Source organism: Dasypus novemcinctus, chromosome 18, assembly GCF_030445035.2.
Source record: "Dasypus novemcinctus isolate mDasNov1 chromosome 18, mDasNov1.1.hap2, whole genome shotgun sequence".
NCBI lineage: Eukaryota > Metazoa > Chordata > Mammalia > Cingulata > Dasypodidae > Dasypus > Dasypus novemcinctus.
The window spans coordinates 20,775,272-20,793,648 of record NC_080690.1 but is presented as its reverse complement, the minus strand read 5'-3'; the positions used below and the strand labels follow the sequence as shown (position 1 = coordinate 20,793,648).

Below are 18,377 nucleotides of genomic sequence, written 5' to 3'. Positions count from 1 at the left end.
CCTTTCAAAACTTTCCTACCACATAACTGGCCCCTGAGCAGCAGGGACAGGGTCTGCAGCATAGAATTTCTTTGTCCCTGAGTGCTCTTCCATGATATACTGGTAACCACAATCTCAGTCTCCCATTTAAAAGGAGACAAAATAGATAACATAGGTTATATTTACCATTGTTTACCTTGGTGTAACAATTACTGATTTAGCATTAGTTAATGAGTCTTTTTTTTCCTAGCTTTATTAATTTTTTTTTAATATTAGGGTGCTTCTTAGAAAGTTTTCTTTAATGTACACCATTACACTCAACAATACCCCCATAGTCTGAAAAAGCCAATGCCCCCTCCACTTAGGAGACTCAGGATCATTATGAGTACTTAATTGAGTACTTATGTATTGAGCACATCCTATAAGAGAAAACCTGGAAGTGTAGGAGCATGAGCTTTGTGGTCAGGAGACACAAATCTGAATTCTACAATATTAGTTCGGTGACTTCGGGTCTCTTTATTTCCCTGAACCTGAAATCCTGGCTGTAAATATTAGGCTGTTGTGATAATATAATGTGAATAAGATATGTAGGAGGCAACTTAATACACATTGTTCCCTCTTCCTTTCCACCAAAGAGATTTATACTTAGAATAGACAAGAATCAATTTATTTCTCTTAAGGAATCTTATTTGTCTGGGGGTTTGGGTTTTCTTTTAATTTATTTTGGTTTTATTTATTTTTTTCTGGAAGGTCAGGAACAGTGGATGTGGATTGAAGAGAGCATCATATATTTGGTGCTTTTTAAACTTATTAAACAAATGTTTCTACAGGGATTTAACTGCAGAGTCTTTGCTGAGGGGTTTGCCTGTTCTTACCTGTTCTCTCTGTGATCTGAGCACCAAGGGTGTTTAGCTGAGAAAATACTCAGGATCACCTGGTCCACTTCTTTCCATCTCACTGTAACCACCCCAGTCCAAGTCACTGTCTTCTCATGTCAACTATTTCAAAAGCCACTTAGCTGGCCCCTCTACTCCCATTCTTGCCTTTTTCACACTGCAACCTGAGTGGCTTTCTCTCTCTCTCTCAATTTCATTCTACTTTTAAAGGCCTCCAGTAATAGGATTAAGACCATCCTAATTGAGGTAGACCACACCTTAACTGAAGTAACCTCATCAAAAGTTCCTCCTTGGCATGGGTTCATAACCAAAGGAATGGATTAAGATTAAGAACATAAAAGTTTTTCTGGGGTACAAAGACAGCTCTAAAACACCACACCAGCCATTCCTTCTTTCTGATTTCAATTTAAAGCATGTAAATGATTCAGGGAATCTTTCCTAATCTCTGGACTAATTTTAAGTCCTCCCATTCTATGTATCCATAGCATATTTTTTTTTATTCAATTATTTTCTCACAGATGACTTTCAATTATTTTTCACAGTTGACTTTCTTAAAATTTTAGAAGTTGTAGGTTTACAGAAAACTCATGCAGAAAATACAGAGCTTCCATATACACCCCCTTTTTCATACACATTTATCAACTGCCTACTATCTGCTAGCTTCCATGTTAGATACTGGAAAGTTAAAAGTAACATGGAGGGAAGCGGATGTGGCTTAAGTGATTGGGCTCTTATCTACGATATGGGAAGTGCAGGGTTTGGTTCCCAGGGCCTCCTGGTAAAGGCAAGCTGGCCAAAGTGGAGAGCTGGCCTACACAGTGAGCTGGCCTGAGAGAAGAGCTGGCCCGCACAGCAAAAGCTGGCCCAAGGAGAGCTGGTGCAAGATAATGCAACAAAAAGAGACACAGAGGAGAGACAATAAGAGATACAGCAGACCAGGGAGCTGAGGTGGCACAAGATATTGAGCACCTCTCTCCCACTCCGGAAGGTCCCAGGATCGGTTCCCATTGCCTCCTAAAGAGAAGACAAGCAGACGCAGAAGAATACACAGTGAGTGGACCCAGAGAACAGACAATGAGGAGGATGGAGAGAAATAAATAAATGAATCTTTTTAAAAAAAGTAATATGGGGTAGCAGATGTGGTTCAAGCAACTGAGTTCCCACCTACCACATGGGAGGTCTGTGGTTCGGTTCCTGGTGCCTCCTAAAGAAGACAGCTGGCGTGACGGGCAGGCACAGCAAGCTGATACAAGATGATGAAACAAGAGACACAAGAAGAAAAACCTAATGAGAGACCCAACAAAGCAGGGACTGGAGGTGGCTCAAGTGATTAGGTGCCTCCTTCCCACATTGGAGGTCCCAGGTTCAGTTCCCGTTGACTCCTAAAGAAACAAGGAAGACAAACAGATACAGCAACTGCAAACAACAAGGGGCTAGGAAGCAATAAATAAAATAAATCTTTAAAAAAATATATGACCTCTGCCCTCATGGTGCTAATAGGTCAGAGCGAGGGACAGATATTAATCAAAGCAGCATATTACTATATGAAAATAATGGTTGTAATCAGTGCCACAAAGGAGCATAGATGTGCTGAAAGAAGAATTGGAGCATTCCAGGCTATGAAATAGCAATGTAAAGGTCCTGAATGAAATAGGAAAGAATTTAAAGAAGGCTAGGGTAGCTGGTGTGCAGAGTAAGTGAGAAGGCACATATTGGGAGATGAGCTTGAAGAGTTAGGTAGGGACCAACTACACATGCCTCATTCACCATGTTAACCCAACAGCAATGGGAAGGAGAAGAGACAGTCATATGATCAGATTTGTATTTCTTAAATGTAATTCTGAATCAGTGTGGAGAATGAATTCACAAGAGTTAAGAATAGGCTATTACAGGCAAAGAATGATAGTAGTGAAGAAGAAGAGAAGGAAACAGATTCCATAGATATTTAAAAACTATAAGGGACAGGACTTGGAGATGTATTCAAAGTGGGGAGAAGTAAAGAAGGGGTGACAAGGGAGAGTTCTGATTTATCTATCACTCACATAACTAAATGGATGATGATGCCATTTACAAAGACAGGGGACACAGGAGGAAGGAGAAGAAAAATTGAGTTCATGTTGGATATGCTATACCAACACTAACCTCACTGATAACATCCCTATTGGTAACATCTTAACAAACACATCCGTGTGGGTGGAAGGGACAGCTTCCACACGCATCCTTTCATGCACCCCTAATAGTTAAAAAGTTTAGCCCCTGTCGTACCCTGTTTCTTTCTAGGTACATCTCCCTCTTTCAATACTTCCTCTAAAAAGGGAACTGCTGAAACCTTGTTTTCTATTGTTGCCACTGGTGATACAGAAATCCAGCCAAATTACCAATAAACTAGGACTTGATTCCTCGTTCATCTTGGAAACTGTAAAATCTGTTCTCCCCTCCCTCACTTGGTTCCTTTCCCTCCTTAGACCATTAGTTCTAGTTTCTACTCTTAATCTTTGGGCCCTGCTTATTCAACCTACTAATTAAATTTGTATCTTCCATACTTCAACAGCTCCACTTTAAGATGATGGTCGTGCAGGGATTTTCTCCAATCCCAGCCAAAAACCTCTCAGCCAGTCCTCTCGGGATCTTTAGATTTAGTAGCCAGAGAATTCCACTCTCACAGTAGCTAGAACAACATCCGAAAGGCAGCATGAAGTAGTTATAGAAGACAGATCATCCTCGTTCATCACTCCTTAAGAATAAGGGATGGAATTTTCTATGAGGTAGAGGAAGGTAGGAGAAGAGAGATAACTTGGCAAAGGAGGAGGACCAACAGAAAATTACCATCAGATAATACCTAACTGCAGTAGAAAATCACCCACCCAAGGCCTAGGGCCCTAGGCTTAATTCCAGAAGATACTAGATGACAAAAGGCCGACCCATCACCTGACCACCACAGGTTTCACCAACCCCTCCCCCAGACTGTTCCTGTAGTTTTCAATCCCTCTTTTGCAATGAGAATGTTGGAACTTAGAAGTCCTAATTTACATGGAGGGGAAATAAGGAGGGGAGCCAGCCATAATAAAACAGTACCTCCAGTCCCAGCAGGCACAACTCATGCAATCCTTACCAGCACGCCTGCACTCCAGTTTTGAGCCTTGAGTATGTACTTTCACTTTACATTAAATTCTCTTGCTACTAAAAAAAAAAAAAAAAATTGAATTCAGTGAGGTGCCTTTGACATTTTCAAGTGGAGATATCTCATTTATAGCTGAATATATAGGAAGGAATTTAAAGGAGATCAGCATTTGTGAGATAGACATCCATGTTGCAGTTGAAGCCATACATATGGATGGGATCTTTGAAGGAAAGCAAATAGAATGCTGAGAGAATAGAATCAAATCTGGAGAAACTAAAACATTTATTGGTTAGATAGAGGAGATTGAAATAGTAGGCAGAGGGAAACGGACTTGGTCCAGTGGATAGGGCATCTGCCTACCACATGGGAGGTCTGCGGTTCAAACCCCGGGCCTCCTTGATCCGTGTGGAGCTGGCCCACGCGCAGTGCTGATGTGCGCAAGGAGTGCCATGCCTCGCAGAGGTGTCCCCTGTGTAGGGGAGCCCCACACGCAAGGAGTGCGCCTAGTAAGGAGAGCCACCCAGCACGAAAGAAAGTGCAGCCTGCCCAAGAGTGGTGCTGCACATACAGAGAGCTGACGCAGCAAGATGACGCAACAAAAAGAAACACAGATTCCCAGTGCCACTGATAAGGATAGAAGCAGTCACAGAAGAACACACAGCAAATGGACACAGAGCAGACAACTGGGGGGGGGGGGGAGAAATATCTAAAAAATAGATCTTTTAAAAAAAAAAAAGAAATAGTAGGCAGAGTAGCAGAAGGAAGGCCAGAGTGGGTAGGGGTTGTAAGTGAGGTGGAAGTAAAAGGAAGAATATGTAAAGGAAAGGAATGGTCAGTTGGGTCATGTATCAGTTCGGATGGTTTAGGCTGACATTAACAGAAAATGTCCATTCAAACTAGATTAAACATTAAAGAAAATGTATTATCTAACATAAGAGAGAAAAGAAGACTAAAAGAGAGGGAATCTTTTCTTCCCAGCCATAGTTCTGATTGAGCCAGGTTAGTTAATATGCCTACCCTGGTGTAATAACAATCACCAGTGGAAAGCCATTCACTGGTCTAGAGGTTATTTACTCTGGACATTGAGGTCACCTTTCCCTGAAACACACCCAGAGGGAGTATAAACCAGAAATAAAATTGGGGTTCAGCTGTAAAGGAGGAATGGAGAAATAGAAGCTGGGTAGACAGCTAACAATGAGTATCAAGTAAGAGGAAGGCTAAAGAATTGGGTTGGGTTAGCAACATGGACATGATGGGTGCCCTGTTAGTGAGCACTAAGGAGTGAATGGGAGGTGATACAGAGGAACTGTGTGTGCACAACTCTTTGAAGAGGTTTTACTGTGAAGAGGAGGAAAGAGGGGAATGGAAGTTGGACGAAGGCAAAGAACTGATATTTCCTTAATAATGGGAGAGATGTCACCATTTTAAGTTAAAAGGAAGGCTCTGGTTAAGAGGGATGTGTTGAAAATGAAAGCGAAAGAAGGAATAATCAATCTTGCACAGTTTTTGAGAAGGTGGTGGTGAATGCAATTCAAAGCACAGGTTGAAGAATTGCCTTAGCCAGGGAAATAGACAGATGGAAGAGAGGAAAGAATGGGTGGAGATATACTTCCCCATCATAAAAGTTGAAGGTAGGTTTTGCTTTTTATTCCTGAGTAATTTATGGAGTAGCCATCCCTGACTTTTACTACATCCCTGATGCACAATTTTAGTGCACTTTTTCTTTCTTTAGATACAGGGCCAGAGATTCGACCTAGGACCTCATATGTGGGAAGCCAGTGCCCCACCACTGAGCCACATCGGTTCCCCTAGGTTGGATTTTTCATTTGATTGCTTTTTGTTTGTTTTTAGGAGACACCAGTGTTGGAACCTGTGACCTCCGTGTGGGAAGCAGGCACTCAACCACTTGAGGCACATCCACTCCCAACTGCACTTTTATATTGTTTAAATTTTAAAGTTGTATCATACTTGTATAATCAGGAAAAAACAATAATTTTGGGGTTTTGCCTAAGGAGCCATCAATTAGCCCCATACACTAAATCCATCTCTATAAAGAATTTTACAATATATTACCAAGAAGCTGGGGGAGAGATTAGAATTTTAGTTGGAGGATTTCCTATCAAACCAAGGGCTGAAAATAATGGATTTTTTCCCTGGGGCCCAAATGACCTTTCCCTTCTTGTCCCAATTCCAGTTCCTCATATACTCAATTAGATAAGGTTAGCATAAATTGTAGGGAATGGTACCAAAAACAAGTATCAATGCTCTAGACCAGTGATTCTCAATCACAACAGCGCATTAGAAAAACCTGGGACCCATTCTTTAATAGTGTCAGTGCCCAGGCTCTATCTCCATTGATTCTAATTTAAGTTGGCTGGCACATTCAGGTTTCCACAGATTGTTTTAAATATCCAGCCAGGATTGAGAATCACTCATTGCTCTGGATTCTTTTGAATCTGTTTTGAAAAACAGAATAATTTATATTATTAAACAGTCAAATCTATGGATTAAAATAAATGAATATATGCATCTCTGAATATACTCAATATCCATTGAATTGTACACTTTAAAATGGGTGAATTATATCACAATTCATTAAAAGTGAATATAATAATTGAAACCTTAAAGATGAAGCCAGAGAATTTCCAAGTGCAGATTATTCATGATACAGAGAAATTCTTATCAGAGAATTTAGTTTAGAAGGATTGGACATGGATGAGCACATACAGTAACCTGGAGTCATGGTTTATGTGACTTGTCCACACAAAGACCTAGCTCCTCTGCCATCTCTTATCCCAGCTGGGATCTCCCCCTTGTCCTTGATTCCTGCCCAGGTTTGTGGGTAGGAATTGAAATAGTTCTCCATGATCAGATGAATCTTAGAGGAGAGATGAGGGTGTTTTTTGCTACTTAGCAATAAATTTTTTTTAAAACCTAAAAGTTCATTATTTTAATTTTCAGATGAGTTCAAATGTCATGAATATATTAACTTATTCTGATGTATAGTATACACTTAACAAAGTGCCCATTGTTGTTATAATTTTTATTACTTAACATCCAATTGAAATAGCACTTCTATTAAGCCTTTTCAAATTCCCTACTTAATTTTCCCTTTTCCGCTATGTTCCCGTAGCATTTTATCCATCTCTCTGACAGTAACACGTACTTCATTCTACTGTACCCATGTTCCCTTTTTCACCCTTACTTGTCTGAACAGGAACTGCCTTTTCACTTTTGCTGACTATAGCCATTACCTTTGATAAGCATCCTTATTATCTTCCCAAGTACCAGCCAAACCATGTTACTGCCCCTTAAATATGCCATGTGTATCTCTACCTTTGCTCTTTCTTCTTGCCCACTTCCTGTTCCTCCCTGTCTAACCAATTTTACCTATTCTTTAGGGCCTATCTAAGAGCCTATCTCCTCCAAGAAGCCCTTCCTTTACTATGGCCTTATTCAGTTTGGTGTTTAACCATATTCATATTCTCTATCTTAAAAAGTTACGGATTTCATGTTTATGCCTGTGCATTTATGAAGTCCTTGAGAGCAGGGACTATACCTCTTGACTTGTCCAGTATCACACACAGCCTACTGCCAGCCCAGGGTTTGACTGAATTAAGCAGAATCAGATGTCAAGGAGAGTTATAGTCTTTTCTTCCTTGTCTCAATCAAGAGGTTGACATGAATGATCAAAACAAAACCTACTCTTTCAAATAAGCCTGTTGCCCACCAGCCTAGCATCACTTTCACCATAGCCCTTAGCAATGCTGACTTTCAAAAGCAGATTAAGGGAAACGGACTTTGGCCCAGTGGTTAGGGCGTCCGTCTACCATATGGGAGGTCCGCGGTTCAAACCCCGGGCCTCCTTGACCCGTGTGGAGCTGGCCATGCGCAGTGCTGATGCGCACAAGGAGTGCCATGCCACCCAAGGGTGTCCCCCGCGTGGGGGAGCCCCACGCACAAGGAGTGCGCCTGTGAGGAAAGCCGCCCAGCGTGAAAAGAAAGAGCAGCCTGCCCAGGAATGGCGCCGCCCACACTTCCTGTGCCGCTGACGACAACAGAAGCGGGCAAAGAAACAAGATGCAGCAAATAGACACAGAGAACAGACAACCAGGGGAGGGAGGGAAATTAAATAAATAAATCTTTAAAAAAAAAAAAAAGCAAATTAAGCATATGATGGCTTTCACTGAAGAAGAAGCAGGAGAAACAGATCCAAATGCAGAAGAAGAGTTCAACATTGAGAAAAGTCATCTTGTGCATACCCAAAGACTGATGGTTATGAAATATTTTGAGGAGAAAGAAAAGCATATGAAGCAGCAAAAGAAAATTTAGGTATCCGATTTGATGAATCAAGCAAAGCTTAAAGTCCTCAGAACCAGACATGACGTTATCACAGACCTACTAAACAAAGTGAAACAGAGACTCAGCAAGGTAGTAAAGGATACACCAAGGTACCAAGTGCTGCTGGTTGGACTGGTGTGACAGTTTGATGCTGGGTGGTCCCCAGAAGATCATATTCTTAAAGCTAATCCATTCCTGTGGGTATAACCTATTGTAGATGGGATCTTTTGATTAGATTCAGTTAAAGGGAACTTCCTTTTGTTAGATTACTTAAGTAGGGCATGACCTAGGGTGGGTCTTAATCCTCTTACTGGAGTCCTTTATAAATGGAGGAATAGAGAGCCACAGACACAGAAAGGCCACAGAGGCAGAGAGGAATCCACTAAGCAAAGAGAATGCCATGAGAGCAAGAAGCTGAAAGCAGCACAGCCTGGAGGAGAAGGCAGAGATATGCCCTCCCATGTACCTGATCGCTCACAGCTCAGGGAGAAAGTGAGCCTGGAGGAGAAGGCAGAGACTGTTGGAGCTGCCATTGTGCCTTGCCACGTGGCAGGAGTCCAGGATCACCAACAGCTGCAACTTGGTGAGAGACCTTTTTTTATGTGATGCCTTGACTTGGACGTTTTCCCCGGCCTTGGAATGCTAAGCTTTTAAATCCCATTGTAGAAACCAACTCATTTCTGTTATACTGCATTGGCAGCCTTTAGCAAGCTAAAGCAATTGGTCTTCCAGGGTTTGTACCAGTTGCAGGAAAGAGGGTTTCCCTATGGTAAAGTCTGTGGTGCAGAAAGTAATCCCTATGTACAAAGTTACCACCAAAAAAGATGTTGATGTCCAAATTGATCAGGAAACCTACCTGCCTGGGGATATAGCTGGTGGTGTTGAGAACAATAATGGAGATCATAAAATAAAGGTTCCTAATACCCTAGAAAACTGACTGGATCTCATAGCCCAGGAGATGATGCCAGAAGTACAGGGAAACTTGTTTGGTACAAATGCCAAGAGGAAGTTTTTGGACAAGGCTTTGGGTGGCTCTACTGCTTTGATTTGGAAATTTCTGATATTCAAAAAACCTCCTCTTTGCTGTTCTAATATTGTTCTGTATTTATCAATGGAAAACCCTTCCATCCTTGACCCAATTGTTAACAATAGGAGGAAATTTCACTTAAAATTATCAGAAACCTACCTCTGGTTCATCTAAAAGTAACACACCTCCCAGTTTGTTCTATAGTTTGAAGTTAGGGGCATCTAGTGGTGATTGTATGAACTTCCCCAAGTCTTATGCTTTTCTCTAGCTCCTGTGATCTAGTCTAGAGGATGATGTGTCTGGTATTCCCTGCCTTTAAGTCTTGCTCTTTAGGTTTAAAACATATGTGGTGCATGCATTCCTTTCAGCTGGAGCAACTTCACTGTTCCCTATTGGGGCCTAGAAGTTTCCCTCATATGTAAATATGATTTAAAAGCTAAGCCATGTTAAGTGAATAGAAATGGTGAGAGCACATCATTGTGTTTGTAATAGCAGTCCTATTATTAATATATGGGTATGGCTGTGGTTGAAAGGGAAAGTCTAAGGGCATGTATATTACTAGAAGGAAAGCTGAAAAACAACGTGAGACTGTATAACATAGTGGAACCTCATGTGAAATACAAGTATGAGTAATATTGCATATATAAGACTTTTTGCAAAATGTAAACACAAAATAATTACGGCAGGAGAAGCATAGAGAGATTGAGGGGTGATAAGTTTTCATTTGTCTGTTTTTTTGTTTATTACTATATTAGTCAGGGTTCTCTAGGGAAACAGAATCAACAAGAGATATCTGTCAATAGTATGCAATTTTATAAGAGTCTCTCATGCACAAGTGGGGATGCACAAGTCCAGGTTCCACAGGCAGGCTGCAACCAGGGCTCCAATGAAAGTCCAGTGAAGGTTTTTGACAAGTTCTGGGAGATGTTGGCCATCCAAAAACGAGCTGAAAAATTCTCTCTCAATGCTGGAATCACTTCCCCTTTCAAGGCATCACTCATTGCTGATGGCAATCTCCCTGATCGATGTAGTTGTAATCAGCTATCTCTGATTTAAAACACTGCAGTAAAGTCAATGGTGACTAAAGTCCATAAATGCCCTTGTATTACAGTTAGCCCAGTGCTTGCTTAACCAAACAATTGGGCACAATTACCTGGCCAAGTTGACACAATAGTCTAACCATCACAATTACTATTATTAGAATAATGAAAATACTCTAATAATGATTGAAGTGATAAATGTGTAAGTATGTGATTATACCAAATACCTTGATAGTACACTTTGGGTGGATTTATGCTTTGTTAATATATATCAATAAGATTGATTTGTTTAAAAAAAACACATTAAATATAAGCTATGGACTATAGGTAGAAAAAAATCTAAGCCATGAATATGCTTTATCAAAACAAAAGGTTTATGTGAATTAAAACAACAATTAGGGAAACGGACTTTTGCCCAGTGGTTAGGGCGTCCGTCTACCATATGGGAGGTCCGCGGTTCAAACCCCGGGCCTCCTTGACCCGTGTGGAGCTGGCCATGCGCAGCGCTGATGCGCGCAAGGAGTGCCGTGCCACGCAAGGGTGTCCCCCACGTGGGGGAGCCCCACACGCAAGGAGTGCGCCCGTGAGGAAAGCCGCCCAGCGTGAAAAGAAAAGAGCAGCCTGCCCAGGAATGACGCCGCCCACACTTCCCGTGCCGCTGACGACAACAGAAGCGGGCAAAGAAACAAGACGCAGCAAATAGACACCAAGAACAGACAACCAGGGAAGGGGGGGAAATTAAATAAATAAATAAAATCTTTAAAAAAAAAAAAAACAAAACACTTTATGAAGTTTATTTTTATTTGTTTCTCTCCCCTTCCCCTCCCCTCAGTTGTCTGCTCTCTGTGTCCATTCGCTATGTGTTCTTCTGTGTCCATTTCTATTCTTGTCAGCGGTAACAGGAATCTATGTCTCTTTTTGTTGCGCCATCATGCTGCATCAGCTCTCCATGTATGGCGCCACTCCTGGGCAAGCTATGCTTTTTTTTGTGCAGGGCAGGTCTCCATGCAGGGCGCACACCTTGTGTGGCAGGGCACTCCTTGCACGTATCAGTACTGTGTGTGGGCCAGCTCACCACATGGGTCAGGAGGCCCTGTGATTGAACCCTGGACCTCCCATGTGGTAGGCAGACGCTCTATCAGTTGAGCCAAATCTGCTTCCCACTTTATGAAGTTTTTAAATAGGCTAGGCATCATACATTCTCAAAAAAAAAGAATCTTTTTCCTCTTCTGAAGTCAGGAGAATAGAGAAAGGAAGAACTTTCCAATAATGTTTTTCCTTATTTTCAACAGGCTGCACATTAAATGGCCAAGAAGTAAGACTCACTGTCCACTATGAAAATGGGTTCACTATCTCCAGGGAAAATGGAGGCTCCAGCAGTATATTGTACCGCTACCCCTTTGAAGGGCTGAAAATGTCTGCTGATGATGGCATCAGAAATCTGTATCTGGATTTTGGTGGTCCTGAGGGAGAACTGGTAAGAGTGTTTCAGAAAAATATGTTTATTCTAATAGGTATTCTTCTTCTTTCTCACCTCTTCTTACCTCATGTATAGAAACTTATGGATTGACATTCCATTTGGAATAAAATATTGTTTTTTCTGTTTTCAAAGTGGTATTGGGTTTGGACTGGATTGTTTTCTTTCCTCATGTTAGGAAACTATTCCACTCCCTTTAAAAAACAAACAAAAAAACCCCAACATGGTTTTGTTTGAATGTTAGGAAAAAAAAATTAGATCACCCCTTTGAGAAACAAGTCTTTATCAAAAATAAGATATAAAATACAAAAGCTAGGAAACTTTATTAAATAAATTCCACCCGTTGCTGTTATTAAAAGTTTGTTAGGATAAAAGTTAAGAGTAATGTAAGGACTTGTTTGCTGTAGAAACTCAGCTGATCTGACAAGAAGATACTGAGATATATCCACTCAGCCATCATCTTTTCTGACCTCCTTGCCCTTGAAAGGAAATATCAATGGAAAGCCAGGATTCTCCTTACAGGAATGAAATAGATGAATCAACTATACTTCAGAAATGAAGTAGGATAAAGGAGTAAAATAATGCCTTTTCTTTCTCATCAGTGTTCAAGTCTTAACATTCATGAAATCTTATGTCCACTGACACTACTACAATAGATGTAAATTTGGAAACATAGAATCCTGTAATATTAGAACTGAAAAAGGCCTTAGAGATAATATAATTCAACCTCCAAATGAGACACCTGTAGTTAGAAATCTTAATTTTAAAAATGAACCTTTAGGAGGCTGTGGACACAGGGAATAGCTCAGTGGCTGAGTGCCTGCTTCCAATAAACAAGGTTCTGGCTTCAATCCCCAGTACCTCCTTAAAAAAAGAGGAGGCTGTGGACAGGCCATGGAACAGGGTTTGTCAAAGCCTTAAGCATTAGTAAGTGTTAAATGTGTTTCTGTAAAAAACCAATTTCTACTAAATGAACCAGTTATTAGTAGCAATTGCTATTTAGGAAGCAATGTGTTAAATTATACCTAGCTATTCATCTATTTTTAATCCTTGCTTTATATTTAATATATGTAAATTTTAATGATGAAATTAATGTTCTATAACTTGTGCTTCTAATAAAGTTGCATTTTTCAAATACCCCAGTTGACAGAACTATGGCATATTACTGGCCTCTGCTGTCAGTGCCAAAGATTTACTAAACTTGTTGACTCCTGAAGCCTGACTCCAGGTCTCCTTGTTCTTCTGGTGGCTATGTCCTGACAGCATGCTTAGGAGGGCATAATCTACCACAAGAGCATTTGTTTCTACCACAAACCTATAAAGGGCTTTAGAAATCTCACCCATAGTTGGTAACACTTCACACATAACAACTGATAGTCTCCATATAGGATATTCCTCTTTATTTGAAGTCCTCTATTTTTACTTCTTCCTGGGAGGCTGGTGGAACACAGTATACCACCCATTAGTTGTGGATGTGAAACCTCACATTAGTTTCTAATTATGACATGGAATAACTTTACTTCCGATTATACTTTTGTTTGTGACTTTAAGTTCCCAAGAGTTTCTATAGCTTTGGCGCATTCTTTATCCAAGTTCTTTGTAAAAAGTAGAACATTGCATCAAAGTAGGTTGGTTTATTAAAGTGTCTGTATGTGGTAATGATAACTGATATCTTTTCTCCACAGACCATGGACCTACACTCTTGTCCAAAGCCGATTGTGTTTGTATTGCACACGTTCTTGTCGGCCAAAGTCACTCGCATGGGACTGCTTGTATGAGCAGCAAAAAGTCAGAAAAGAGCCTTGAATGAATGTCACAAGAAGTATTTCCACCTCCAAAAACAAAACAAAACAAAACCAAAAAAAGCACAAAAAGAATGCTCTTTGCTCTCTCCAGCACAGTGCCTTGACAAGGACTTGAAAATCACTGCTGAACCATAACCATGTTTAAAGAAGAGCCTACCTTGGCCAGAAATGCTAGGACCTCTAATAAGTTCCAAAATGAAGCTGTTGATTTATTTTCTAGTATCATAATGTCATTTGTAAGTAATTAGGTTTATTTCTCCCCTTGAGAAGGGTGGCTCATTGTTTTTCTTTTTGAACATAATCAAATATTCAAGAGTTGTTTTCTTGCTTTTCTTCTTGTAAGATCTACTTCAGGCTTAACCTTGATCTTTTGTTTAAGCTTGTTCATTTCCAGGTGCTAGTTTGCTGTAGCTAGTTGCTTCTTGGTTATTCCAGATAGGTTAATACATTTTGTGGAAGTTTACTGTTCTTACTTGTTCCTTCTACCCTGTGAAGTCCTTCATTATGCATCACCAAAGATTCTTCCATCTGTCCTGGCTCTTGCTACATCTTACCCATCCATCACTTCCCACCTTATCACAAGCTTGGCCCCTTATAACTAGCATGATTTGATTTGTCTCACCTTCCACTCCCTTTCTAGTGGTGATCACATTGAATAGCAAGTTGGGAACTGCTGCTTTGAAAGAAAAGTTTTACTTGTTTTCAATTTTTCTGATTTTACTTTAGGTAGGAGCCAGGGGATGTTGTAAGATTTGTTTAAAAAGAAACTCCTCATTTTAGCCTAAGCCATTTTTTATTGCTAACCAATTGTGCCTTTGGTTAGGGTTAGTGGAGCTTTATTAGTCACAATTTGAACAACTGGATATCACTGCCATTCCAGGGAGATCATGTGTCCTAGTTTTGAGAAATCAGTGTCTGAGATGGGTTTCCTTAACTGCATCTTTTCTAGCTGGCAAATCCCTTTGAGACAGTTAACTCCCGAAGAGCCAGCTTGTTTAAAGAGTAGATTTTGTAGTGAAGCCAGCTTTTCAGCACAACAGGGCAGGATCCTGGCTCTGGCCCTTTCCCTTTGTGGCAGGAGAGTGACGTGGACCTGCAGCTGCTAAGTCAAGGCTCCTTGTTGATGCAGTAATACAGCCTACAGTGGGCAGCATGACAAGACCATGGAACAGCTACCTGGGTTTTAATAAGCATTGCCAGATAGTCATCATATGGACTTACAGCAGTAAGATTGTTGGTTTTGTGGTATTGGAGAATCATACTCAGCTTGGTTTTCCTAATTATGAAGGAGGTATATATCTGACATTTGAAATAGTGTACTATCTATATAATATTCCAAGATTAGCATAGTCCCTGAATCTGAAAGAAAAGATAGTATTGACTTGGGAGTTCTCTATGCTCACTGAAGAAAGATCTAGGAATAGTTTTCATTTACTAGATATAACAGGAGTGCCATAAGGGCATGTGGAGGAGGATGGCACCCCAAATAGGAAAAGAAAAAAGAAAAAAAAGCACAGTATGTATGCAAAATGTAAACTCTTTGGTTTGAGTGCAGACTACTTGATAGGGAGGACATGTGAAACTGTGGACTTATGAAGTTTGTTCTTGTTAGTTCCAGTTAGACATTGCAAACACAATCAGTCCTCCTTGCCCATGGGCAGTAAGATTATATGCTAAAATTGGGGAGAGATATCTCTTCTTCTCCCAGCTCCACATAATTTTTAAGGGTCCAAAAGTAAATTACCTGATCTTCTCAAAACTGCAGAAATTAAAATCTAGACTAGTATATGGTTTTCAAGAGCTTTTTATATTTTGAAAATTTATCAACTTAATTTTGTTTCCATCTGAGAAAAATTTGCAAATCAAAGAAGAAAAAAATGTCTTGAAGGTCCAGCCATGATTTCAGAAAGCAGAATTTCATCACATACATAATACTTTGAGATAAGGGAGCGTAGATGCTGTTTGCAGTGAAAGTGTCATGAGAAGTTTAATGATACACACATAGTTCAGTGGCAAAGCCATTCGGTTGAGGTTTCCTGTGTTATTGGGAAAAGCTAAGCCACTGAGAAAACTTGCAGGGGAACTTCTGGAACCACTCTGCTCCATAGCTATATGGAAAAGATCTATTTTTAAAAATTAGGTATTTCTAAAATGTGGACAGGAGAGACAAAGCATGTGTGCATTTCTGCTCCTTTTTGTGCAAGTTTAAACTGTCTTGTAGAGCACCAAATTCCATAGGGTTTTTAATAATATCTTTTGAATCTTGATGTGAAACGAAAGTATATGGGAGGTTTGCTTTGTCTACTAGCAGTCCCAAAAGCAAGAGCCATTAAGCTGCTTATTTTACATACTTTAACAACTTTCCAATCATGGGTGACCTGGTTGTTCTTCAATTAAGTGTTTGTGGGATTTTCAAATCACAAATTAAGTACTTTTTATGAATGGGACAACCTTGCTAAATATTATATTTTGTATTTAGATGCCATAAACTGGCAAATTATTTTCCAATGATAAATAGGCTTTTTGATATTCTATCTCTTTTATAGTACCAGGTAACTTTCATTTCTTTTTCATTTTGAATTAGGAAAATTATTAAGAATGTTCTGGGCTTTACCTGTGTGTAATAGAAAGGAAACTGCAGAGTGTCCCCTCACTCAGATGGACCACTTCCTGTGCCTATTGAGATCTGCAGCTTAGATATCTTCTCCATATTCCACACCGACATCTGTAAGCAGCCAATTGGAATGTTAAAAGAAAAAAATAGGGAAAGGAAAAATAAAGGAAAAGCTCAGTTTGTCTTTTCTGAAAAAGGCAAGCCCTTTCCTGAAAAGTTACCAAGTGAACCTTACCTGGAAATTAGCATCTAATATTTTATATGAAGAAATACTTTAATGTATGTTTATACAGTATTTATTAGATAGTTGTAACTGTAAACTCACCTACTTAGTAGACGGGGTTTCAGGTTAAATGTTGGGACATGTACAGGCAATCAAAATATTACTTTAAATGTCATTTACATATATTAAAGCCATATTTTAGCACTTTTTAGATCAAGTGAAGTCTGAAAAAGTCTGTTTTTTAATCATCTGTATTCTCACAAACTTTGTTACTGAAATTTACTGCAAGGCAGGGGAGATATTAAATTACTTAATTCTTGTATTTGTATAAATGGAAAAAACTAACAAATGGATAAAGTTGTTACTATATGTTTTCTTATCCTCCCAAGCAAGATGGTAACAGCCATTTTCAGCTGATTAAATGCACTTAGCTGTTAAACCAAAATTTATTCTTTAAAAAAAAATTAAGCTGTGTGGAATATGGACAAGATTATGTTTCTCCCAGAAAGACAGGTTTAATAATAAATGGTTTTGCTTGACAAGAAGTATGACACTTTTGGAAAAAGGTTGCGAAGGATTTTTTTAAAATTTTGTGAGAACCTCCAGGTATTCTTATTTAATTTATATATGCATGTGGTGATATTTGTATGTGTTCAGAAACATAGAAGATGCTTTCCATATTTTTATTGCAAATTACCTTGTAAGCTGCTATGCAAATTCTGTTAAAAAGCCCTCCCTGCTTAAATTAAACATTTTTGAAGCTTTCAGGGGAGACCTATAGACTTAAGCACTTTCTCTGCTTTTTTGTATCTTATCTTAGACACTTATGCTGAATTATATTCTTATTATTTTTACTGGTTATAAGCTATTGATTGTACATAATATTTAAACTATCCAAATATCCAGCATACATTTCTATGTCACTGCCATCATTGATTGATGCCACAATTGAAATGGCTGGTTAGAAAGCCAAAGGTCTTCTTTTTTTTAATCCCTAATGAAGAAATAAAATGCAGATCTCTTTGGTCCTAAAGCAAATTACTCGGGTAAAATCTGAATATCTATATAATAAAAAGAGACATTTATATTGGGATTCTGCTTTAACTTTAAGTTGAATTTGACTATAGTCATATTAATTCTTTTTATATATCTCTATCAGATATGATATGTGACAGGTGGTATTATATTCTACGTTGAGTTTGGAAATTTTTTTCAGTTAAATATTTGAATTGTTATTGTGGGTTTTTTGTGTTTTATGGTTTTTTTTCTTTTCCTCCTCTTCTGCTCTCTTTGTGGCCCTACTTTTTTTTTTTCCCACTGTGCTGGGTGTATAGACACTAGATAAATGTGCTGATAGACAGTTCTAAAATAATTATGCTGGGGAGCAGGTATAGCACTATGGTTGAGCTCCTGCTTCCCATTATGAGGTCCCGGGTTCAATTCCTAGTACCTCCTTAAAAAAATAATAAAAAATTAAAAAATTATGCTGTATAACAGGATTATGTATTTTTTAGCAACATAGGAATGCCTATGCTGTAATTATATTAAGTACAATTTATTTACACTAGTAATAATAGACTATTTAAGTGACAGATTTGAAACCCTTTCATAAGAAATGAAATAAAAAGTCTGGTAGATCAGTGATATAAGTTTGTCTTATTAAAGGACAGAATTTCAAATTAAGATAAGGTATAATAAACAGGCACTTAGGGCACATCTATTTTCTTGTCCCTTGACACTAGCTAAGCTCTACCTGGAAGAATGGTTGTTTTATATATTAACTTGGAAGACTATTTTAACAAACCTTTTGTTTCAAAGTTTATAAACGAACTTAATTTCTTGCCACTTATTCTT

General features: G+C 39.2%; 1 protein-coding gene across 1 annotated transcript in view; it reads left to right on the top strand.

The window, feature by feature from the left end:
* SNTB2 (syntrophin beta 2) overlaps positions 1–14,149 on the top strand; it is a 129,561-nt gene extending 115,412 nt beyond the window's left edge. Inside the window, exons 6-7 of the mRNA XM_058279792.2 lie at positions 11,697–11,881; positions 13,567–14,149. Of these exons, the coding sequence (XP_058135775.1) occupies positions 11,697–11,881; positions 13,567–13,659 (278 nt within the window). The 3' untranslated portion in view covers positions 13,660–14,149. The remainder of the gene's footprint in view (positions 1–11,696; positions 11,882–13,566) is intronic.
* The last annotated feature ends 4,228 nt before the right edge of the window (positions 14,150–18,377 follow it).